The sequence below is a fragment of the Schistocerca cancellata genome, chromosome 10 (genome assembly GCF_023864275.1).
Source record: "Schistocerca cancellata isolate TAMUIC-IGC-003103 chromosome 10, iqSchCanc2.1, whole genome shotgun sequence".
Taxonomy (NCBI): domain Eukaryota; kingdom Metazoa; phylum Arthropoda; class Insecta; order Orthoptera; family Acrididae; genus Schistocerca; species Schistocerca cancellata.
In genome coordinates, this window is record NC_064635.1 from 24,595,475 (window position 1) to 24,622,518 (window position 27,044).

General features: G+C 42.5%; 1 protein-coding gene and 1 non-coding gene across 2 annotated transcripts in view; one reads left to right on the plus strand and one right to left on the minus strand.

Moving 5' to 3' along the window:
- LOC126106729 (uncharacterized) overlaps positions 1-27,044 on the minus strand; it is a 167,628-nt gene that overhangs the window by 113,479 nt on the left and 27,105 nt on the right. Inside the window, exons 3-4 of the mRNA XM_049913107.1 lie at positions 13,614-15,704; positions 13,379-13,569 (exon numbers count right to left, since the gene is read on the minus strand). Coding sequence (XP_049769064.1) covers positions 13,379-13,569; positions 13,614-15,616 — 2,194 coding nt within the window. The 5' untranslated portion in view covers positions 15,617-15,704. The remainder of the gene's footprint in view (positions 1-13,378; positions 13,570-13,613; positions 15,705-27,044) is intronic.
- Positions 801-906, plus strand: LOC126107082 (U6 spliceosomal RNA). Its single transcript, XR_007523496.1, has one exon. It is a non-coding gene; the product is annotated as a U6 spliceosomal RNA (small nuclear RNA).

Consider the following 27,044-nt stretch of genomic DNA (forward strand, 5'->3'; position numbering starts at 1 on the left):
AAATAAACTTTTGAGTAAAATTAAAGACAGTAAGCATCAATCTTGAGTGACGTAACGAATTTTTGCGATGAAGTGCCTGTTTACTAACAATGTTATTTTGTTGTTCTTTGATTGTTACTACTTGATCTCCACGAGCTGCTAGCTAACTGAAAGGTATTTGTTCATTGTGAAATATCCATTTCAAATCATGCTAGAGCAATATTTACCAGTTTTGGCTGTTTCGCCTTGCAACAGAACCGACTATTCTAACGTTAAGTTTCTCAGTATTAACAGACAGCAGTTACAGATGCATTAATTTTGATCACGTAGTGAGCTGGCGACAATTAATTTTCATTGATTCACTAACTAAATTTATAACTTTTTCCTTGTTTAACTAACTACGGTAATTCCACCAGCCAAATTTTATATTCATTTAACCTTAAACGAAGTTTTTCATCTTGTTGTCATTGCTAGAAGTACAGAGCAATGGCGATTCGGTTACAACTGCCCCCACATTTCACGGATCTCATTTATTGTTCAGAGTAGGTGTCTTTACCGCGCAACAGGGAACTAGAGGTACACGGTACATTTAATTGCTAATCAGCCGGAAGTGTAGTGGGTGGTTATGCCCCCACGCCCCGGCAGCGTGGAAGGCCGTTCGGGGCCCCGAGTTTCGGTATTGTCGTTTCCGCTGCTTCCACACCAGAGCGTCCCCGACGTATTTTCGCTGACGTCACTTCCCATGTGGAACTAAGTTGGAAACCGCTGTCGTGATTCACAAGATAGTCATGAACTCTTATTCCCAGCGCCTCTTTGATGACGTACTCGCTTTGGCGGTACATATACTAAATTTGGAACGATACGGAGAAGATTATCATGGCCCTGCGCAAGGATGACACGCAAAATCGTGAAGCGTTCCACATTTTTTTTACTCGGGCATGGATGTGTGTGATGTCCTTAGGTTAGTTAGGTTTAAGTAGTTCTAAGTTCTAGGCGACTGATGACCTCAGAAGTTAAGTCGCATAGTGCTCAGAGCCATTTGAACCATTTTCTTTGATGACCCCATCGGTGCGGCACAGTACCTTAGTCTTTTCCAAAACAGACATATCACCTTCGTTAGTCAGATTCTTCCGGGTTGGTCCCACAGCCTCATTGAATTTGAAGAAGGACGTTTTTCACAACAAAGTGATTTAGATTATTTCATTTGCACTATCAATTCCGGGAACTGCTCATTCTCAAGAGCGTACACAGGGACAGATGTGCTTACATGATCCTTATTTCGTCAAAACATCACAACCATGCACTGACAAGAGTACGAGGCCTGTTCAAAAAATTCGGCAGCATTCGTAATTTCGCACGAATGGCGCTTTGGAGCGAAATGCGTTTGGCATCCCTGCACACGCCTGTGTTTGGTGTGTAACTGACGGAAGTTTCATCGTTGTATGTTTCTTAGTTATTGTTCAGTGCTGTATTGAGTAGAACGGTGTGTCGCACAGTTTTGGAATTTAGATGGTTCAAATGGCTCTGAGCTCTATGGGACTTAACATCTGTAGTGATCAGTACCCTAGAACTTAGAACTAGGCCCTACTTAAACCTAACTAACCTAAGGACATCACACACATCCATGCCCGAGGCAGGATTCGAACCTGCGACCGTAGCGGTCGATAATTTAGAGATGGCAGAGTTAGACGAGCAACGCCTTTCACTAAGTTTTGCTTGAAACTTCAGAAAACCTTTACAGATGCAAGAAGCCTGCGGTGATGAGTGCATATGCCGTACTCCCTGTTACGCGTGGTTCACTAGTTGTACAAATGGCTCGACGAAAATTAAAGATGACCCTCATTCAGGACGCCCATTAACATTTACCGACGACGCTCAACTTCAACGAAAATGAGAATGCCAATCGAAGACTGACTGTCCGAGAGATTTATGAAGAATCTGACATTTCTGTTGGATCACGTCATAGATCCTGACGCAACACTTTGGAACGTATCGTGTTACCGCCAAGTTCGTCCCACGGCTCACGAGTCAAGACCAGAAAGACCTCCGCCTCGCAATCTGCGAAGAGCTTTTTGATCTCGCAAATGAGAACCAAGTGTTCGTTGAGAGAATCATAACTGGTATGAGACGTGGGTCTACGGGTATGGTGTAGAGACCAAGGTTCAGTCTTCAAAAAGGGTCGCGGAATGAAACTTCCTGGCAGATTAAAACTGTGTGCCGGACCGAGACTCGAAGTCGAGACCGTTGCCTTTCGAGGGCAATTGCTGTACCATCTCAGCTACCAAAGCACAACTCACGACCCGTCCTCACAGCACCAATTCTGCCAGTACCTAGTCTCCTACGTGGCAAAGGTCCCGAGTTCGAGTCTCGGTCCGGCACACAGTTTTAATCTGCCAGGAAGTTATATATCAGCGCACACTCCACTGCAGAGTGAAAATCTCATTCTGGTCGCGAACTGTTCTCCAAGACCGAAAGTAACTCGTCAGGTCAAATGGCAAAGTCAAGCTGATAGTTTTCTTTGACTTTGAAGCATTAGCTGATCATGAATTCGGGCCAGAGGAACAGTCCGTTATTCCGTGGTACTATCGGGACTTGTTGCGACGCCTGCCAGAAAATGTTAGAAGGAAAAGGCCTGAAATGTGGCTCTTGCGTCACGATAACGCGCCCGCACATTCATCTCTGTTGGTGCGTGACCGTTGCACAAAAAACAAAATCACTGTGTTGCGTCAGCCGTACTCTGCAGGCCTGGCATCTGTGGATTTTTTTTTATTTCCATAGTTGAAAACCTGCTGAAAGGATGAAGATTTGCAACGACAGACGAGATAAAAGAAAATTCGCACTCGGCGCTTCTCGCGATCCAGCAAGATGGGTAGTACGAAGACTGCTTCCGGAAGTGGAAACGGCGTTGGAACCCGTGTATCAATTGTGGAGGAGAATATCTCGAAGGAGACCATGCACAATAAGTAACGGGCAAGCGCAGAAAAATGTTATGGACAAAGTTCCGCAATTTTTTTGAACAGGCCTTGTATCCAGTGCGATTTGTAATAATCATTACGAGGTGAAGGCGTTGTCTACAGTCCTCTGCAGAAATATGCACGGTACGTCATTTTTTGACGAAACAAGGGCGCTGTAAGCACGTCTGTATGTTGTTGTTGTTGTTGTTGTTGTGGTCTTCAGTCCTGAGACTGGTTTGATGCAGCTCTCCATGCTACTCTATCCTGTGCAAGCTTCTTCATCTCCCAGTACCTACTGCAACCTACATCCTTCTGAATCTGCTTAGTGTATTCATCTCTTGGTCTCCCCCTACGATTTTTACCCTCCACGCTGCCCTCCAATACTAAATTGGTGATCCCTTGATGCCTCAGAACATGTCCTACCAACCGATCCCTTCTTCTGGTCAAGTTGTGCCACAAACTTCTCTTCTCCCCAATCCTATTCAATACTTCCTCATTAGTTATGTGATCTACCCATCTAATCTTCAGCATTCTTCTGTAGCACCACATTTCGAAAGCTTCTATTCTCTTCTTGTCCAAACTATTTACCGTCCATGTTTCACTTCCATACATGGCTACACTCCATACAAATACTTTCAGAAATGACCTCCTGACACTTAAATCTATACTCGATGTTAACAAATTTCTCTTCTTGAGAAACGCTTTCCTTGCCATTGCCAGTCTACATTTTATATCCTCTCTACTTCGACCATCATCAGTTATTTTGCTCCCCAAATAGCAAAACTCCTTTACTACTTTAAGTGTCTCATTTCCTAATCTAATACCCTCAACATCACCCGACTTAATTCGACTACATTCCATTATCCTCGTTTTGCTTTTGTTGATGTTCATCTTATATCCTCCCTTCAAGACACCATCCATTCCATTCAACTGCTCTTCTAAGTCCTTTGCTGTCTCTGACAGAATTACAATGTCATCGGCGAACCTCAAAGTTTTTATTTCTTCTCCATGGATTTTAATACCTACTCCGAATTTTTCTTTCGTTTCCTTTACTGCTTGTTCAATATACAGATTGAATAACATCGGGGAGAGGCTACAACCCTGTCTTACTCCCTTCCCAACCACTGCTTCCCTTTCATGCCCCTCGACTCTTATAACTGCCATCTGGTTTCTGTACAAACTGTAAATAGCCTTTCGCTCCCTGTACTTTACCCCTGCCACCTTCAGAATTTGAAAGAGAGTATTCCAGTCAACATTGTCAAAAGCTTTCTCTAAGTCTACAAATGCTAGAAACGTAGGTTTGCCTTTCCTTTATCTTTCTTCTAAGATAAGTCGTAAGGTCAGTATTGCCTCACGTGTTCCAGTATTTCTACCGAATCCAAACTGATCTTCCCCAAGGTCGGCTTCTACTAGTTTTTCCATTCGTCTGTATGTACTGAAATAAAATGTCGTGTGGCTAGGACCTCCCGTGAGGTAGACCATTTGCCTAGTGCAAGTGTTTTGAGTTGACGCCACTTCGGCGACTTGCGCGTCGATGGGGATGAGATGATGATGATGATGATGATGATGATGATGATGATGTGACAACAGAACATCCAGAAAAATCTTCGGCCCAGCCGGGAATCGAACCCGGGCCGCTTGGCATGGCATTCCATCGCGCTGACCACTGAGTTGCCGAGGCGGACTGTAGATAATGGGCAATGTGCGAAACTAGTGGTGCGAACAAAACAATTTAAAACGTAGCCTCGTGGAATAATGAAGCTCTTCAATGCCTTCGGTATTGATGTGCTATGTCATTGTAGACTTGTCGGCTTGGACGACGCTTGTCACCTCTCCCTTGCAGCACGGCTACATCCACAGCTGCAGGTGCCCGATGTACTGCCTGTAGCTGATGCTGTACACGCCAGTTGCCCGGATCCCAAGGTGGTCTCCGTCTGACACAAACAATGTTCTTGATTTTAAACGCCGAGGGCAAAGTGGTTTTCACGTTGTACTTCTCCATTATCCTGGCAATCCACGCAATACGTTGTCTAGTGCTTACCGTCGCTGTCCCTAGATCGTGGAGTACTGAGTTCGATTCTCGGCCAAGATGGAGTTTTTCTTCGCCCGATGACTGGGTGTTTGTGTTGTCCTAATCATGTCCCCTCATCTTTACCACAAAGACGTCGTCGATATGACGTCAAATACGCTGTCCACCATCGCCGATGTCGGAAATTAACGTGCAATAACCGTTCAGTGTCCGCCGCTGGTAGCTGAGTGGTCAGCGCGACGGAATGTCATAACCAAAGGCCCGGGTTCGATTCCCGGATGGGTCGGAGACTTTCTCCGCTCAGGTACTTGGTGTTGTGTTGTCCTCATCAACACCATTTCATTCCCATCGACACGCAAGTGCCGGCCGGAGTGGCCGTGCGGTTCTAGGCGCTGCAGTCTGGAACCGAGCGACCGCTACGGTCGCAGGTTCGAGTCCTGCCTCGGGCATGGATGTGTGTGATGTCCTTAGGTTAGTTAGGTTTAATTAGTTCTAAGTTCTAGGGGACTGATGACCTCAGAAGTTAAGTCCCATAGTTCTCAGAGCCATTTGAACCATTTTTTTTTTCTCCAGGCCGGAGAGCATTTCGTGGGTGATCTCGTCATTCTGGAAGGCACAGTGGATCAACAGCTGGGGATCGTAGCGCCACACTGCCAATGCACTCAGTGAACCCGTGAAGGAGATCTGTAAAACATTTGAAATAATTTGGTTTATCTATTCCTGCAAGTTCCCCACATGTTGTATCATTTTATACGACAAGCGGATGTGGTACTCCAGAACTTTTAATGTTGCTTTAGATTAACAAGCCACTGGCGATCATGGGTGGTAGGAGAATTTTGTTTGGTTCATTTGGGGGGGGGGGGGGGACCATACAGCTAGGTCATCGGTCCCATCGCATTAGGGGAGAATGAGGAAGGAAGTCGGCCGTGCCCTTTCACAGGAAACGTCCCGGCATTTGCCTGAAGCGATTTAGGGAAATCATGGAAAATCTGAATCAGCATAGCCGGACGTAGATTTCAACCGTCTTCCTTCCGAATGCGAGTATAGTGTGCTAACCACTGCGCCATCTCGATCGGTATAAGAATTTTCCTCGTGTGTTCACGTATATTTTTTTTCTTTCTTTTTGATTACTGTTTGTTATCCGTGTTACCTGATATAAATAAATTTGTACGTGTGTGTCGTACGACTATATTTCCTATTGTGCGTGTTATATGCCGAGAGAGATTAGTTTCTTTGCAAAATCACAAGAACCGACAGTTGAAGGAAAGTGGAAGAAGGGGGGAAAGGTTGCCGCGAGATTATCCGGATACCGAATGTATAAAAATGAGGTTTTGAACGACTCTACGAAAACAGGAAATGTTTTAAATTGGAGTCAAACGTGGGATTTCAAGTGATTGAAATGGTTGAGATTCAGAAAGCGATTTGTTATCATACAAAAAAATGGCTCTGAGCACTATGGCACTTAACTTCTATGGTCATCAGTCCCCTAGAACTTAGAACTACTTAAACCTAACTAACGTAAGGACAGCACACAACACCCAGCCATCACGAGGCAGAGAAAATCCCTGACCCCGCCGGGAATCGAACCCGGGAACCCGGGCGTGGGAAGCGAGAACGCTACTGCACGACCACGAGATGCGGGCCTGTTATCATACAGGAGCTGATACTGTGTGGGCTATAGATGACAAAAGAATGTTGTTTTTACGGAATTTCGATGACAGCATAGTATTTCTAATTCCTTTCTGTGTGTTTTGTGTTTAATAAATGCTCGCGTCGCTACAGTTATACAGGGTTATTACAAATGACTGAAGCGATTTCACAGCTCTACAATAACTTTATTATTTGAGATATTTTCACAATGCTTTGCACACACATACAAAAACTCAGAAAGTTTTTTTAGGCATTCACAAATGTTCGATATGTGCCCCTTTAGTGATTCGGCAGACATCAAGCCGATAATCAAGTTCCTCCCAAACTCGGCGCAGCATGTCCCCATCAATGAGTTCGAAAGCACTGTTGATACGAGCTCGCAGTTCTGGCACGTTTCTTGGTAGAGGAGGTTTAAACACTGTATCTTTCACATCACTATGCGTGAAACTCGCCCGCACGCGTTCAACCGTTTCTTCGCTCACTGCAGGCCGACCCGTTGATTTCCCCTTACAGAGGCACCCAGAAGCTTTAAACTGCGCATACTATCGCCGAATGGAGTTAGCAGTTGGTGGATCTTTGTTGAACTTTGTCCTGAAGTGTCGTTGCACTGTTATGACTGACTGATGTGAGTGCATTTCAAGCACGACATACGCTTTCTCGGCTCCTGTCACCATTTTGTCCCACGGCGCTCTCGAGCGCTCTGGCGGCAGAAACCTGAAGTGCGGCTTCAACCGAATAAAACTTTATGAGTTTTTCTACGTATCTGTAGTGTGTCGTGACCATATGTCAATGAATGGAGCTACAGTGAATTTATGAAATCGCTTCAATCATTTGTAATAGCCCTGTATATCGTGCGTAAATTGTAAATACCAGTCCCTCCTGGATGTTGTTTCATAAATTCCGCCGAATTTATTTTGTGCTTTTGAGAAAAGCTGTTCGTTTCAAGCCAGTACGTCCCCCAAGAATGTCAATAATCATTTTGGTATATATTCGCGAAAAATAACAAAGTGGCCGCGCCCTTTTACAATATCAGCTAAGGCGAGATTACGACATTACTAGCGGTAAAAAAAAAAGAAGATACAGAAAAACAGAGGTAGGCTCGCAGGCGAAATTAAATGGAATGGACGGTTCATATTTTCATTTGGTTGTGTTCAAGTTGCACGGCACAAAAGTAAACTAATTAACAGGATGTAGTGTTACAAAATTGGTTAGTATAAACTATCATATTTTGTGTGGTTTACAGGTGTCCAATGTTATGTATATACATGAATCTCACATGTGTCTTGTGAATACAGTTTTGCTAACAAAATAAGGCCGTGCGGGTAAGCCGAGCGGTCTAGGGCGCTGCAGTCATGGACTGTGTGGCTGGTCCCGGCGGAGGTTCGAGTCCTCCCTCTGGCATGGGTGTGTGTGTTTGTCCTTAGGATAATTTAGGTTAAGTAGTGTGTAAGCTTAGGGACTGATGACCTTAGCAGTTAAGTCGCATAAGATTTCGCACACATTTGAACATTTTGAACAAAATAAGTTCAGTAGTTGGAGAACACTAAGGAAGCAACAGGGAGACTATAAGGTTGGTTTTCGAAAGAGAAGATCCTGGACAGAACAAATTTTTAAACAAAACGTTAACCAGCAAACCTAAAATAGTCTCATTTATTGATTCCAAGAAATCATTTGATTCGGTAGCAGAGAAACAATAAATAAAATCAATAGATAATTTGATGTTAAAGAAAAATTAGCAAATACAATTCGCTAAACTTTAACAAATACTATATATAAAGTTAAATTTATGGAAGAAGTATCTTACTCATCTGAGGTAAAAACTACGGGGTGGCTTATCATCTCTATTGTTTAATGCGTTTTTTTTTTATAATTGTAAGGATCTGAAATCTGGAGGGAAGATATCACGTAGTTGAAATAATAATTCTGGAAAGGAAAAGAAATGGGATTAAGGTAAACCGCCTGGATTCTACAGAGGATTTTGCAATACTTTAACAAAATCTGACGGAAGCGGTGACTCAAATAAATGTTCTGGAAAATGTAGCAAACAGAACTGGTCTCAAAATTTCAGCCGAAATACAAAATTCATGACAAATATAAAAATGTGCCAAAATACATAGAAACACAAAGAGGTAAAGTATTGCAAGTTCGCAAATTTAAATGGCCTGGAGGAACTAAACAGCGCGATGGACTAGAAAAATTTGCAATAGATGTAAGAGCTTATAAAACGGAAAGAACGTATGGTTTGACGCAAGATATTTGCAAGAAGAAATGCGTATGTAGAAAAATAAGACTAAAACACGCTGTCACAATTGTAAGACCGGAATGTTTCCATTCATGTGAATGTTCAACCATGAACTATGGGCAGGACAGAATAGGGGTACTCAAAATATGGATACTTAGAAAACTAATGGATGCCATACAAATTACAGATGGATGGAAAATGAGAAGTAACGAGATCTATGAAAATATAGCGAAAATATCAGAAGTAATGCGAAATGAAGATTAATCTTCTTTAGACACGTCTACCGAATGAATGAGAACACTCTGACGAAACAAATATTCCTGTGTTTCTGGAAAAAGAAGTAGACAATAGAATGGATTACAGAAGTAAGAAAAGAAATAGGAAGAAACAATATCAAAGAATCGGACGTAACACAAAGAAATGTTTTTTTTTTTTTAAATAAAATACTAGAAGGCTTTCAAGATGGAAGAAATAAGAAATCAAGAGCACCTGGACGGAAGGAAGTAAAATATAACATGATGGGCTACTAGAAAAGTAGGAAACGACAACAATGAAAGAAACGAGAAGTACTGAACTTGTTATGTGATCCTAGCTCGTCAACATGAAGATAAAAATGTATAAAAAGAGGTAATACCCCTTATACCGAAACAAGCTCGCTCCCGATAGTCAGGGAGAGCGCTGGTCATCCAGTCTGCGCAGATTTCTGAAGAAACAATAAAATACAAAGCCGGAAGTAGTCTGACAAAATCAGAACGAATACTTCCGTTTAGAGTACGTTATTACGCCTGTAATTCATGTATGCTCTTCATAATACTTGCTCTGTGTGGATGCGAATTGTAGACAACATGGCCGTGAAGAATGCATTGTTGATTTTTGCCGCCAACGGACCCCAGTGACACCGTAAATCATGAAATGGAGCACTGACAATGAATTTAATCTATTCCACATTTCTTACTGTTGCTGAAGTTACGGGTGAGTTACATGAGCTACGAAATTTTAGAAACGGTAGCGAAGACGTAGCTGACGAAACATCTGCGAATGCTTAAGGGGCTCCGGAAAGGCTCAAAATCATGAAAAGTTCAATTTTTACTTTTTTGCGTTTTCTGAATCTGCAGACTATTACCTTTTAATAGATATATAATTTATTCAATTCCGAAGACTACAACTATTTTTAATTTTTTTTTTAAATGTGTTCTACATGGGCGTGACCCACTGTGGCGCTGTTAAACTGCTGTCAAATGGTGTTATTATTAACGTCCGTGTTCATCAGGTACATTTTAGTGATGTGAGATAAAGTATGTGTTGTGGCTAACCTATTTTCAGAGACTTAGCAGCACCTGAACTGTTGAAAAAGTGTATTCACGGAAAAACTCAAAACCCCAATGAAAGTGTAAATAGTGTTATATGGTCGAGAATCCCCAAGACTGTATTTGTTGGAATAGAAACACTTCACTTTGGTGTGTAGGATGCTGTTGCGACTTTCAATGATGGCAACATTGTAAGGTGTAAGGTATTTAGAAATATGGGAATGAAGATAGGTTCTAACATGGTACGAGCGATACTTGCTTTAGACAAGGAACGCCTTCGGGCTGCAGACAGAGCTGTAAAGAGTCTAGAAATACAAGCAAGAGTAAACAGGAGGAGGAACAAGAGGAAGCTGGAGGAGGAGTTTGCAGAGGATGAAGATAATCCATCCTATGGACCTGGAATGCACTAAAAAGTTAATCCAATCTTTGTCGCTCGATTCCCAAAACTTTTATTTTCTCATACTAATTACATTTTTTCTAAGGATCTTCCAAACATATTTGTTTCAAACTTTCAGTAAATGTTACACAGTACCTTCTGCATAATTTAACACAGCCTTTTTCCAAAAAACTGTATATTTTTGAATATATAAATAAAAAATTGCAAAAAAAATGTTGTGAATTTTCATTACAATTGAAAAAAATCATCTTTAATAACTGAACTAAAATTTTGTAAAATCCCTGAGTTAAGTTGTAGCCCATATTCCAATAAATAATCTGTAAAAAGTTCAACTTCCTACCTCAAATACTTTGTGAGGAAAGATGTAATTTATAAGCGTTATTTTAACATTGCAAGTATAGTGCGTTCCGGAGCCCCTTAAGCAGAGTTTCCTGTGAACCAGGATTCCAGCAGCTAAGTGATGGAGGCATAATAAGCTTCGGTACAAGAACGAGGGCGAGACTGAGACGTTGATCTGTATCAGCGTAGATAAATATTGTATCTCTCCGGGAAATGAGAACCGTCGTAAGGAAACAGGTGGATGACAATAAAACAGACAATTATTCCCCAAAAGTGAGCTAATTGCTTCAAGCTTTGAACAGGGCTGCGTTGTCAGCGACCGTTACAAGGTAAAATTAAAACAACTGCAGCCTTCGGTCGCGAAAATTAAAGTTTTTTTGACCTAGGTTTCGGCCACTTCTAAGAGTGCCTTCATCAGAAATAAAGCATTTAAAACTGTAATGTCACCTGTAAAACAAATATGAAGCGATAACGCTTTAGTGACAAAGTATTAAAAACATAGTCAGGCCACTACGGCCTGATAATTGCAGGTGATACGAAATACAATGTGTTTTATTTGTAATTCTTTTAGTGAGATGTCAGTTTCCCGCGATTAACGTTTACGACAGGCAGTGGACTTTAACTGTGACGTGTAGCATGTTTTGTAAATACAGAAGTTTCCGGTAAAAAAAATCTGTATTTTATATTATTCGTGTTTTCCGATTGCGTGTGCAGTCTCGTACATGGACAAACGGGACCTTGCTGTAAATTCAAGGGTCAGGAAGTCTATTCTAAAGGAATTCGTCCGGGATCGGCTAGCCTGCCGGTGTGGCCGTGCGGTTCTAGGCGCTTCAGTCTGGAACCGCGTGACCGCTACGGTCGCAGGTTCGAATCCTGCCTCGGGCATGGATGTGTGTGATGTCCTTAGGTTAGTTAGGTTTACGTAGTTCTAAGCTCTAGGGGACTGATGACCACAGATGTTAAGTCCCATAGTGCTCAGAGCCATTTGAACCATTTTTTTGGGGGGGGGGGGGCGGCTAACTAATGATGAGGTAGTCCATTAAATTGGAGAGAAAGATTTATGGCACAACTTGGCTAAAACAAGATGTCAGTCGAGAGGGCACATTCTATAGCACTGAGGATTTGTTACTCTGCTAATCCATGGACGTTTGAAGGGTTACAAGTTGTAGAGGGTTTTCTAGTCATGCAGTAAGCACATTCGAATGGATGTAGGGTGAAGTACTTATGCAGTAAATTACTTACATGTTCCAGAGATCATGTTCACGATAAATCTTACGACGTGGAACACGTCAGCAGAACAAATATACAATACACACGCACACATACCCATAAAAAAGATTAAGAAATATTTATATGGCTACCTGCTGGATATTTCAAGTTTGTTTCTGTTCAAATGAGTAATTATATTTATTTGAGAATCCCTAAACGGCGAAGAAAGGATTTTAATGAGAAACAACTTTAAGCTACATTTGAAAACACTTCTGGTAACTGTCAGACATTTTTTTCCACGTAGATCGTCAAAGAGTTTAATAGCTGCATATTTCACCCCTTTCTGTGCCATAGATAGACTCATTAAAGGGTAATGCAGATCATTTTTCTCTCGAGTGTTGCAGTAGTGAATACATCTTTCATTCTCAAACGGAGATGGATTGTTGGTAACACATTCCATAAGTGAATAAATGCACATGGTGAGACTGGGGCTAATTTTCCCAGCTGCTTAAAGGGATGTACGTGTGTCAATAATTCTGGTTATGTTCTTTCGTGCAATGAATATTTTTTACCTAGTGAGGAGCTACCCCAGAATATTATTCCAGAAGATGTCAGTGAATGAAAATGTGTAAAATATGTTAACCTACTGACTGCTGTATCCCCAAAATCTACAATTACACTTGTAGTCAAAGTAGCCGAATAATTGATCTATATGGCATCTGCTGTCAAACTTTTATAAATGTGCAAAGCTATGAACTTAGAATTTTCTAGCCTTCTATTGTTTCTTGTTGGTATACTAAATTAATAGCAAGTAGAACATTTTTGACAGGGCAAAACATGAGGAGCTGTGTTTTCTCTAGCTTTAAAGCCAAACCATTTGCGCAAAACCAGTCAGTAACTTTCACAAAAAACATCATTTATTATTTACTCTGTTAATTTGTTCTCCTCAGCTCCGCATCAATGCTTGCATCATCGGTAAAATTCTGCTTCCTGATTCAAATTAAGTGGTAGATTATTAGCAAAAGCAGTACAGTAATGTGCCAACAATCGGATCCTGTGGGGCGCCCATTGTAATTTCCCACATTCCAGGTTATGTGGTGTTCAGAGATGGAAGGCCCTGGCAGACAAGACCTAACAAGTTGGATCAAGCAAGTCTTCAGATTAAAAACAACAACAGAAACAATAAACTCAGGTCTGGGCGTGTTTACCTGTCACTGGAAAGCGCGTTTCGCGAAGCGCGGGCGAGAACGAAAGGGGCAGTGCGCTACTCACCCCTCGTCCGAGGCTTCTCCGGGCGCGAGCGCGCTCCAGCCGTCCCTGGAGCCGGTGAGCATCGCCCGGGCGGCGCCGGGGTGCGCAGCCCCCCTGTTGCTGCTGGAACTGGAAGACCGTCGTCCCAGCGCCGCTGCGCCGGCCCCTGGAGAGGGTCCGCGTGCTGGCGGGGGGCGTGGCCTCGAGCTTCTCTGCGCGGCCGCCAGGCAGCGTGGCTGCGCGCGCGTCAGCCGACCGCAGCGCCCCTGGCGACGGCATGCCCAAGCACGCCGCCGCGTCCTGTCGCTCGCATTTCCCCCACTCGCTAATGTGTGGCACCGGCGATCCCATCGCTTCACAGCTCTCACCGCTGTCAAACGGCATTGCTGATACTGCACGCATTCCAGAATTGTAGCAATCGTCTACCATCGCAGACCGCACCTCGTTCGACAAGCCGCCGTCCCGCGAAACGTAACGGTTTCTCGCATGATGGCGGCAACAGTGGCAATCTCCATGTGACACTTCTTGAAAATCTGGCGAAGTGCAACACGTATGCCGGCTTCGCTGCAAGTGACTGTGAGCTCCCCGTTCGTAGCAGAAGCAGACTTGTTGGGACGACTCCGTAATACTGCGCTGATGTTCCTGCGGCAAATGCGTGTGGAGGTTCGGGCAGCCGTGTTTGTAACGGACGTCGACGTGGCTGTGGTGGTTCGGCAGACATTTCTGCTTGTGTTCGTGATGACAGTGGTCATGGTGGTGTTGATAGTGGCTACGATGAGGATCATGCTCGTGATTACAATGCGGGCGGCACGTACCACAGTTAACATGATGACAGAAGTTGTCACCCATTCTGGAAGGTGTCCCACCATGGACAGTAGTGACATGGGAATAATGTGTCGTACTGTGATGTCCGTGAGTAGTGGTTCCAAAATCTGTAGTGACGACGTCGTTGTGCTGATAATAGTGACGCCTCGTGGCAAGAGATCGCCAAGACAAATTGTTACAATGACAGTGGGTGGCTTCATCCACTTGTTGCTGTCGTGGTAGCGTATGGTGATGGTGAACTGCGTGACGATTCGCAATATGGTGTTTAAATTCACCAACTGGTGCACGATGGCTGAAGCAGAGAGAACATTCAGGTTTTTTGTACAGCGACTGGTCATCGTGAGTACAGAGTGACGGATGCGAGTCGTATTTCGCCGACCTCTCCACCCAGGGAGATGCAGTAGGAATGCGTACATCGGGCGCGCTGTTCCCACACTTCTGGTGGAGCACATCCAGTGGAAACTCTTGCTTCTGCATCAGCTGCAAGTTTTTCTCATGGCCTCTGCAGGTTGCCATACCAGGTTCATTGCATCCAACGTTCTGGTTTGGACCAGCTGCAGACTCATTCAGTTTCTTTCCAGTACTGTGCACTCTAGCCAGGTTTATGTCTGGTGCACTGCCCAACATCCTTGGAGGATAGCCTGTAGGTGAGGAAGCGATCCACCCATTCGCTACCGGCGCAGGTCTGTGCACGTCAGGAGAACTGGCTGTCTTCTCTGGAGCATTGCCAATTGTGGCTAGAGATTGCAGGGTGTTCCATGCTGGTGCTCTGACTGGCTCTTTCAAGCTGACATCTGGTGCACTTGCAACAAGCTTCATGGCAACGCCAGGGAAAGCGTTCTTCCAAAATTCGTTGTGACACACATAAGATAGGCCATCTCTACTGCCACCAATAGCTGGTTTATGAACCACAGCTGGAGGCCTCGGCCCATATGATGAACCTTTGCCAGTCAATCCAATCATATTCCACTGCTCGTACCTTCCAGAAGATACTGGTATGTTCACATCGGGGGCACTGACTGTAGTTTCACGTTCATCTCTCCGCAAGGTCCCATATGGGAAATGATTCACCTTTTGGTTGATGTAAGAAAGTGGTTCACCACCAGTTTCATGCCACCTATTAAGCCCAGGCACCAAGTACTCATAACTTCTTGTTTGTTGATTACTGATGCCTCCGACTGGTTTCCGTCTGATGTATGGGGAACCTCTCAACCTCTGTAATGACCCCTCTTCATTAGAAATGGATGCTGGCATGTCTGTATATTCACATCCTAGCATTTCTGTGGGCTTGTTGTTGTGTTGGCCCCACACTTCTGAGTTTGTCACAGGTGTGGTATCTGCAGCCACAGACGAGGAACTCTGAGGGTCCTGATGCACGACACTGGACGCTGAGGCGACGCTTCTACCAGCAGCAGCAGTCTCAGCTCTCTGCATGCCAGGAGTCTTCGTCTTCGCACCTTTATTCTTCTGCTGCTTGGAGCTGCCTGGCTGGTTCCCCCGTGGATTTTCGGCCTCCGAGAGTCTAAAAAACAACAGAAATAAATTATTTATTATAGTTACAGAAAACAAAGCAGGCTCTCCAATAAGGTATATTCATGGTGGAAGTGGCTGTTTCTTAAGAACAAAACACAAGCAGTAGAACTTTTCAAGATAGCAGTTTCACAGGAAACATATTTCAGACATATTTTTTGAAGAGAAAAGTAAAACAGTTCACGACAAAGCTCTCTTTTACAAGGTACACTCATGCTCATAAATTACGGATAATGTTGATACATGGTCCAAAAATGGTTCAAATGGCTCTGAGCACTGTGCGACTTAACCTTCTGAGGTCATCAGTCCCCTAGAACTTAGAACTACTTAAACCTAACTAACCTAAGGACATCACACACATCCATGCCCGAGGCAGGATTCGAACCTGCGACTGTAGCAGTCTCTAGGTTCCAGACTAGCGCCTAGAACCGCACGGCCACTCCGGCCGACTGATACATGGTGAAACAACGCTCTGGTGGGCGGTTTGCGGGTTTAAATCACCTAGGGGCATGACTGTGCGGTGCATTAGACCTGCGGTCGCCGCACGGTGGCGCTGGCAGCAGTCCACATATGCAGAAGTGTGTTGGTGCATGTCAGGGTACGGCTCAGCGAATAAGTGTGCTAACGTTTTCAGATGTGCTAATGGCGACTGCATGTCGAAAATGGCTCAAAGAGCACACATTGATGACTTTATGAGGGGTAAAACATTAGGGCGACTGGAGATTGGTCAAACACAGCAGGTCGTAGCACGGGCCTTCCGTGTGCCACAAAGTGTGATCTCAGGATTATGGAAACGATTCCAGCAGACAGGAAACGTGTCCAGGCGCTACAATACGAGACGTCCACAGTGTACAACACCACAAGAATACCGATATCTCACTATCAGTGCCCGCAGACGGCCACAGTGTTCAGCAGGTACCCTTGCTCGGGACCTTACTGCAGCCACTGGAACAGTTGTCTCCAGATACACAGTCTACGGACGACTGAACAGACATGGTTTATTCGCCCATAGACCTACAAGGTGCATTTCACTGACCTCTGGTCACAGGAGAGCCCGTAAAGCCTGGTGTCAAGAACACAGTACATGGTCACTGGAACAGTGGTCCCAGGTTATGTTCACAGACGAGTCCAGGTATAATCTGAACAGTGATTATCCCCACGTTTTCATCTGGCGTGATACAGAAACCAGATATCAACCCTTTAATGTCCTTGAAAGGGACGTGTTTGATGGTGTGGGGTGGGATTATGATTGGTGCATATACAACCCTGCTTGTCTTTGACAGAGGAACTGTAACAGATCAGGTGTATCGGGATGTCATTTTGCACCAGTATGTCCACCTTTTAAGGGGTGCAGTGGGTCCCACCTTCCTCCTGATGGATGATAACGCACGGCTCCACTGAGCTGCATTGTGGAGGAGTACCTTGAAACAGAAGATATCACTCGAATGGAGTGGCATGCCCCTTCTCCAGACCTAAACCACATCGAGCACGTCTGGGATGCTCTCGGTCGACGCATCGCTGCACGTCTTCAAACCCCTAGGACACTTCAGGAGCTCCGACAGGCCCTGGTGCAAGAATGGGAGGCTATACTCCAGCAGCTGCTCGACCACCTGATCCAGAGTATGCCAACCCATTGTGCGGCCTGTGTACGTGTGCATGGTGATCATATCCCATATTGATGTCGGGGTAGATGAAACAGTGGTGTTTTGTAGCACATATGTTTTGGGACGGTTCTCTCAACTTATCACCAATACCGTGGACTTACAGATTTGTGTCGTGTGTGTTCCGTATGTGCCTATGCTATTAGCACCAGTTTTATGTAGTGCCACGTTGTGTGGCACCACATTCTGCCATTATCCTTAATTAATGTGCATGAGTGTACATTCAAGTTATAACACCTCCGATTTGTTCTTGGGACTAGAAACAGAAAGAAAGGTGTTGTTATTTTAAAATATGCGTGCACTCATTGTGAATACATGACAGTGATGGTAGGATCTTTTAGTACATAAAAGTCTGGTAGCAGCAGCAAGAATGAGGACTGTTTCTGATACTTAAAATGACAACATTTTCATTACTGAAAGAGCGTGTAATCATTCGTTTTCTCTGTTTTTGTGGTGTGATACCAAAAGAAAATCATCATCAGTTGAGAGAGACATGTGATATCGGTATCATGGGCTTGTGTGATGTGCCTTCGTTGGTACGACGCTTCAAAGAGGGCAGAAAGACCTGTGACAGCAAACCAGGAGAATCTTGGCCTTACACCAGCCTGTCTGACGTCATATTCGAGACAGTGGAGAAAGCTGTACTGGAGGAACACCGAATGAGTGTAGAGCACATCACCCCCAAAGTTGGCGTTTCCCTGGAATCTGTGCATGAGGACATGAAAATGCGAAACGTGTCCTCCTAGCAGCTCCAAGTCACGAATGCTGATGGATGAGCACATTGTTGCACACGTAGCACATAGCCAGGTAATGTTGAAGCATGATAAAAGCATGAATGGGACTTTCTTTTCATCAACTGTGACAATGTACGAGACATGGATGAGGTTTCTTCAATACTGAAAGGAGGTGCCAGTCAACTCAGTGGAAACACAGATACTCAAGGCCCCTGCCCCCACAAAAAAGGGTAAGCAACAGTACTGACAAAATTATGGTGGCCATGGTCTGTGACAGTGATACCATAATCCTTTCTCATTGGTCCCAAAAGGCAGGTGACACATGCATCCTACCAAGATGTTTTCTACAATTAGGTACTTCAAGCATTGTGTGGAAAACGGCTGCAAAAAGCTGTTTTTGTGCTCTTTCAGCAAGACAATATGCCACTGCATTGAGAGAACGTGATGTTGCAGTTTGTTCTTGTAAATAACTCAGAAGTAACTAATTTCCCCTACTCTCTTGGCCCTGCTCTTAAGGACTTTCGGCTGTTTCCAACGATGGAAAACACTCTCCATGGTCGCACATTCACAAAATGTGCTGCTACCACTTAAGCGATTTACCAGTGGTCAAACCAGACTCATAAAGAAGCGTTTGCAGCGGCCACGGAATCATGGCGTTGATGTTGTGATAAACTTGTATAGCTGCAGGGAGATTACTTTGCAAAGTGAACAAGTTTCACAGATTTCTTGTGATAAGTTCATGAGAAGAAAAATTCGAGGTATTATAACTTGAATGCACTTCGTATAGGGTATGAGTAGGATAGGCCAAAGCAAAATTATCACTTTCTGTTAGGTAGTAAGTTAACCTCAGGTTTTAAAAACTGAATCAACATATGAAATCAAAGAAATTCATCAGATAGTGAAGGGAGACGAAAATTTAATAGTCGTGGGTGATTGGAATTCGATAGTAGGAAAAGGAAGAAAAGGAAACATAGGTGAATGCGGATTGGGGGTAAGAAATGAAAGAGGAAGCCGCCTGGTAGAATTTTGCACAGAGCATAAATTAATCATGGCTTACACTTGGTTCAAGAATAATAAAAGCAGGTTGTATACATAGAAGAACCCTGGAGATACTAAAAGGTATCAGATAGATTATACTATGGTAAGACCGACATTTAGGAACCAGGTATCAAATTGTAAGACATTTCCAGGGGCAGATGTGGACTCTTACCACAATCTATTGGTTATGAACGGTAGATTAAAACTGAAGAAACTGCAAAAAGGTGGGAATTTAAGGAGATGGGAGCTTGATAAACTGACTAAACCAGACGTTGTACCGAGTTTCAGGGAGAGCATAAGGGAACAATTGTCACGAATGGGGGAAAGAAATACAGTAGAAGAAGAATAGGTAGCTCTGAGGGATGAAGTAGTGAAGGCAGCAGAGGATCAAGTAGGTAAAACGACCAGGGCTAGTAGAAATTCTTGGGTAACAGAAGAAATATTGAATTTAATTGATGAAAGGAGAAAATATAAAAATGCAGTTAATGAAGCAGGCAAAAAGGAATACAAACGTCTCAAAAATGAGACTGACAGGAAGTGCAAAATGGCTAAGAAGGGATGGCTAGTAGACAAATGTAAGGATGAGATGCTTGTTTCACTAGGGGTAAGATAGATACTGCCTACAGGAAAATTAAAGAGACCTTTGGAGAAAGGAGAACCAATTGTATGAACATCAAGAGCTCAGATGGAAACCCAGTTCTAAGCAAAGAAGGGAAAGCAGAAAGGTGGAAGGAGTATACAGAGGGTCTATACAAGGGCGATGTACTTGAGGGCAGTATTATGGAAATGGATGAGGATGTAGATGAAGAAGAAATGGGAGATAGGATACTGCGTGAAGAGTGTGACAGAGCACTGAAAGACCTAACTCGAAACAAGGCCCCCAGGCGTAGACAGCATTCCATTAGAACTATTGACAGCCTTGGGAGAGCCAGTCCTGACAAAACTCTACCATCTGGTGAGCAAAATGTATGAGACAGGCGACATACCCTCAGACTTCAAGAAGAATATAATAACTCCAATATCAAAGAAAGCAGGTGTTGACAGATGTGAAAATTACCAAAATATCAGTTTAATAAGTCACAGCTGCAAAATACTAATGCGAATTATTTACAGACGTATGGAACAACTGTTAGAAGCCGACCTCTGGGAAGATCAGTTTGGATTCCGTAGAAATGTTGGAACACGTGAGGCAATACTGACCCTACCACTTATCTTAGAAGAAAGATTAAGAAAAGGCAAACCTACGTTTCTAGCATTTGTAGACTTAGAGAAAGCTTTTGACAATGTTGATTGGAGTACTCTCTTTCAGATTCTAAAGGTGGCAGGGGTAAAATACAGGGAGCGAAAGACTATTTACAATTTGTACAGAAACCAGATGGCGGTTATAAGAATCGAGGGACATGAAAGGGAAGCAGTGGTTGTGAAGGGAATGAGACAGGGTTGTAGACTCTCTCCGATGTAATTCAATCTGTATATTGAGCAAGCGGTAAAGGAAACAAAACAAAAATTCAGAGTAGGAATTAAAAACAACGGAGAAGAAATAAAAACTTTGAGGTTCGCCGATGACATTGTAATTCTGTCAGAGACAGCAAAGGACTTGCAAGAGCAGTTGAACGGAATGGACAGTGTCTTGAAGGGAGGATAGAAGATGGACATCAACAAAAGCAAAACGAGGATAATGGAATGTGGTCGAGTTAACTCGGGTGATGCTGGGGTGATGCTGAGGAAATTAGGTTAGGAAATGAGACACTTAAGGTAGTAAAGGAGTATTGCTATTTGGGGAGCACAATAACTGATGATGGTCGAAGTAGAGAGGATATAAAATGTAGACTGTTAATGGCAAGGAAAGCGTTTCTGAAGAAGAGGAATTTCTTAACATCGAGTATAGATTTTAGTGTAACGAAGTCGTTTCTGAAAGTATCTGTATGGAGTGTAGGCATGTATGGAAGTGAAACATGGACGATAAGTAGTTTGGACAAGAAGAGAATAGAAGCTTTCGACATGTGGTGCTACAGAAGAATGCTGAAGATTAGATGGGTAGATCACACAACTAATGAGGAGGTATTGAATAGAATTGGGGAGAAGAGGAGCTTGTGGCACAACTTGACTAGAAGAAGGGATCGGTCTGATGTTCTGAGGCATCAAGGGATCACCAATTTAGCACTGGAGGGCATCGTGGAGGGTAAAAATCGTAGAGGGAGACCAAGAGATGAATACACTAAGCAGATTCAGAAGGATGTAGGCTACAGTACGTACTGGGAGATGAAGCGGCTTGCACAGGATAGAGTAGCATGGAGAACTGCATCAAACCAGTCTCAGGACTGAAGACGACAACAACAACAAATTTTTGTGTGGTATTTTTCTATTGCGTCCAGTTTTGTATCAATGCGACTTTATAATAAACTACCAAATTAGAAGCACGCGCGTAATCGGAATGAAAAGAAATTTAATTTTTCAGGAAGAGACAAATGTTTTATTGTGGTGTAAACATGAATACGACATTGAAATTAAGTTTAGTAGCAGTTGTAGTAGAAGTATTAGTTCTTAATCACGAGATCACTACAAAAGTGAGAAATTGAGTCAAGACAGTTCTTACAACCACGACTAGCTGTTGTACTAAACATATACCCTAAACAGTTGGAAAAAGGTTACATTGTTACAAGCCAGCTACAAGTAAAGAAGAGCAAGAGATTCATAGTAGTTACAATATTTACTGATTCCCGCAGCAAATGACACTGAAATTTCAACTTTGTATTATTAACTGAAATACTGTACGAAATATATGTAATTAAGAGAGCATTTTTGTAAATACTGATTTGAAAATGAAAACGGTGGGTGATACTGCTATTTTGTTCTCAATTACGAGTGAGTATACTAGAAGCCACAAATATAAGGCACTATCACAAAAAATTATGTTTCATCTCTGGCGTGTAATTATCAAAACAGTTTTATACTTCATAATTAAGAACATCTTGTCTTTCTCATTGTCATTTTACTTTGGGCAGTAGAAGCAAATGATTATGAATACAAAAAGTAAAACTATAATGTCCCAAAGCAAAAATAAGAACAATAAATAATAAAACATTGAGTCAGTTCTGTAACAAAAGAAAGTTCTGGGAGCTGCTAGAATCTGAACCCAAAAAATTCCAGACAATGATATTAAAATTCTAGTGGGAGACTTAAATCCACAAATTGGGAAAGACAAATTTTCCATAAAATTGCCTGTTAGTTTCAGCAAAAGACGTATGGAATTGGATTACCCCACAAACAGAAAACCCGGAAATCGCCAAATAAACTCCTTAGAGAAATCCAAGTAGAAGACATAGAGAAATCCGTTAAAAATGAGAAGGAAGTAATGAATTTGAAGGTCAAGAAAGGAAAAAATATCGAAACAGACCACTATTCAATAGTTATCAAGAGGGAGTTCATTAAACAATTAAACATGTAGAAGATGAGAACAGCTAGATTTGGCATAGGGGATATAACAACAAACGAAGAAAATTAAAAAAATGCTAGACTTTGATGCCCAAACATGGGGGGACATGGGAGACACGATACCTGAGCTTCTACAAGAAGGGCTAAGAAACATAAATGGTAAAACTAAGAGTGTGAGAAAGCCCTCACAAAAGGGATTGCAACAGGGGCATTCGAACAAGAAGGAACATTCTTTTTTAACACTTTTCACTGCGTCGCTTTCTTGTCAGTGTGTCTGTCAGCACGGAGTTTTGCAATTGATTTTAAACTAACTTCCTCATTAGCTGGGGACTTAAAACTCTCAATATAGCTCGGAACTGGACGACAATGCAATATTAACTCGCGTTCTTGTCTAGTGTGTAGCCGAAGGTAGTTTGTGTTCCACTGCTACTACCCCCTATTGCTGTTCCTTTCACAAATGGTTCGCAGTAAGAACGATTCCTGGTATGCCTCTGTGTGAGCTCAAATCTCTCCATCTGTACCTCCATAGACCTTCTTCGAGGTGCACATAGGAAGAAGCAATCTATTGGTTGACTCACATGAAGAGAAACAGAAATAAGCCTGAAACTCAACACACGTCTCTGTTATAATTTCATCAGAATGTTTGAAATCAACTGAAAAATTTCACACACATATGACTAAGAATCAGAAAAAAATAACCACTTAAATGAAAAAAAATTTCAATTTAGCACTTTTTAAAAATGATTAAAAGTTTGAAATATTTTCTCCTAGCCCCATACAGATTTCTAACAGCGCGCAGATAGCCCTGAAAACTCGTGCTTGTGAATTTTTGATAAGAATGACGCTACTTGTAAAATTTAAATGAGCTGCATGCACTAGGTAATACTGAGAAGTACAGAGAGTAGCCAATGTTGAGAAAAATCATGCATCAGTTTATACAATTTTCAGAGCAATAAACTTGTTAGTGACTTAGGTGATCAATTCATGATCAATTATCTATTGAATGCGCCTCGTTTTTCTTTTTAGATTTTGCAAGTATTGTCATGGCTATTAAAAACTCATAAGCACACATTTTAAGGACTATCTGTATGGGGTTAGGAATCTGTATGGAGCTAGTAAAAATTATTTTATGCTTTTTAGTTCGTTTTAAAAACTTATTACATTAAAATGTTTTTCATGTAAGTAATAATTAAAATTTAAGGAATTTCGTAGGCAAGTAGCCAACGTGATAAAAAGCATTAAGTGCACATATAATAAACAACAACTCTGTCAAATTGGAAACGATTTTCAGAAAAACGAGACCCAAGACTCTACAAAGTAGTTAAATATAACCTCTCAAGATGTAACCTTCCAAATCCTTATTTTTGAAAACAGTGTAGTAGGCCATCATCATCCAACAAAGAAAACAGTGAATTATTGACTAAATATTTCAGGAAACGATTAAAATATGACATACCAAAAGGCAGACTCAAAAAACACCTAAATTACTTAATTCCCTGAATTGAACCCACAAAATACGAAAGAACTGTTAGAAATAATTCAGTAAAAATAACAAAGAAGCGAGTGATGATGGAATAATTGCAGAATTATGGACACTGTCTGATGGAAATCTATTACAGATGTCAAAACGAATAAGGCACAAATTCCAGTGAGCTGAAAGTACCAATTGATTCATCCTTTATATAAGAAAAGGAGACAAAACCGGTGTCTACACCTACAGAGGAATACCACACTGCTGTTGGTAACATATAACGTGCTTTCCAAAGCGCTACTTTATGTGATACAGTACAAGTAGACAACAAAATTGGGGGGTGTAAAACATCTCTGTTTCAAATACTCGAAGAGTGTCGTGAGGTTGATACAAGAAGATATGTAATCCGGCAAACAATATCTAAAGTTTGTTTTCAGAAATACTATCTAACGCTTCGTTAGACAGGAAGACGACCTATCTCCTACATACCGATTTGCAACACAGTTGAAGCACAATACCCAGTGATCCATGAAACAATTTCTGTTTTATTCTTTTTTCTGAATGAGTGAAAATGCAAAATGTTCTAAGTGTTAGATTGGATATGTCTCAGGAGACGTCTTTCTGTTAGTACACAACTGATTTGCGTCCAAAAGGATGAGGAGGTATTCTGATACCAGAGGATTTTGCTGCGCAGAAAATAATGAGACAAATTAGGGAATAAGTAATTTACTAAGAACACTCTAAGATCTACATCTACATACATACTCCGCAATCCACCATACGGTGCGTGGCGGAGGGTACCTCGTAACACAACTAGCATCTTCTCTCCCTGTTCCACTCCCAAACAGAACGAGGGAAAAATGACTGCCTATATGCCTCTGTACGATCCCTAATCTCTCTTGTCTTATCTTTGTGGTCTTCCCGCGAAATGTAAGTTGGCGGCAGTAAAATTGTACTGCAGGAAGCCTCAAATGCTAGTTCTGTAAATTTCTTCAGTAGCGATTCGCGAAAAGAACGCCTCGTTTCCTCTAGAGACTCCCACCCGATTTCCTGAAGCATTTCCGCAACACTCGCGTGATGATCAAACCTACCAGCAACAAATCTAGCAGCCCGCCTCTGAATTGCTTCTATGTCCTCCCTCAATCCGACCTGACAGGGATCCCAAACGCTCGAGCAGTACTCAAGAATAGGTCGTATTAGTGTTTTATAAGCGGTCTCCTTTACAGATGAACCACATCTTCCCAAATTCTACCAATGAACCGAAGACGACTATCCGCCTTCCCCACAACTGCCATTACATGCTTGTCCCACTTCATATCGCTGTGCAGCGTTACGCCCAAATATTTAATCGATGTGACTGTGTCAAGCGCTACACTACTATTGGAGTATTCAAAGATTACAGGCTTCTTTTTCCTATTCATCTGCATTAATTTACATTTATCTATATTTTGAGTTAGCTGCCATTCTTTACACCAATTACAAATCCTGTCCAAGTCATCTTGCATCCTCCTACAGTTACTCAACGACGATACCTTCCCGTACAACACAACATCATCAGCATACAGCCGCACATTACTATCCATCCTATCCAAAAGATCATTTATGTAGATAGAAAACAACAGCGGACCTACCACACTTCCCTGGAGCACTCCAGATGACACCGTCACCTCCGATAAACACTCACCATCGAGGACAAAGTACTGGGTTCTATTACTTAAGAAGTCTTCGAGCCACTCACATACTTGGGCACCAATCCCATACGCTCGTACCTTAGTTAGGAGTCTGCAGTGGGGCACCGAGTCAAACGCTTTCCGGAAGTCAAGGAATATGGCATCCGTCTGATACCTTTCATCCATGGTTCGCAAGATATCATGTGAAAAAATGGCGAGTTGCGTTTCGCAGGAGCGATGCTTTCTAAAGCCGTGCTGATGCATGAACAGCTACACTAGGGAACCGACTGGTTTTAAGTGTCAATATGAGGGTTTTACAATAGAATCTTGCAAAAAAGAAAACAGCAAGCAGCCATTGTTACCAGTGGTATTTATTTACAGTTATCAGTGTACTCGTCGAACAGCTGTTAATAATTACGTTACATTTGTTATTGCATGTTGTTCAACAACTAATTTAAAACAACAAATGTAGTATAAACTTGAACAGCTGTCATTTCGAAAACACTAAAGACGTTATTTATGTGTGTAATTACCACTAGCGAACCTGTCAGTGCTTCGCAATTGCTAAACACGTATGAGAATTGGACATCCATCCTAAAACCCTTCCCCCAGCTGCCTCTGTGTCTCCTACTCCCCCTGTCTGTCTGTTTCCTCCTCTTCCTTCTCCTCCTCCTCCTCCACCTCCAACCCCTCCTGTCTCTCTCTCTCCATCTCTTGCAACACCCATTCCTCCCCCACTTCCTCCCCCCCCCCTCTACTCTACGTCCATTTCCTTCATTCCTCTCTGCCCATCTCTCCTTCTCCTCACCCTCTACCCTCGAGCCTTGTTTTTTGCAAAATAAACCTTGGTTCAGTCTGTTGGGATCTTTGGTCTACGGACTACGAGGGAGACCTCTTCAGCTACTGAATCTATGAGGACAGCATTTTACACAGCTCTACATCTGTGAACCGGTAGTATTACGAAGTTTCGGACGATTCTGACAGAATAGTGGTATTCTAATCATAAACTGATATGCCATAAATACAGCTTTCTTGTTTTCTGTAAAGCCGACAACGAAGAAGAAATGAAAACAATAAATTGTTCCGTGTACGATATCTGTTTGAAATTGTGTATATGGAGGAAGAATATATAAAGGCCTTATTTCAATAGTGGTACAAGTCCATTTCTGTTCATCTTGAGATACAGAGTCCTAAACTTAAATGAGCGCTGAAAAATCTGCAGTTGAGACACTAGAAATATTCAAGCATATGGCTTCTTGCTATAGATGAACGTTTCTTTCTGTTTATTTGGATCATTAATTTCAGAAGCATTATAGGCAGAAA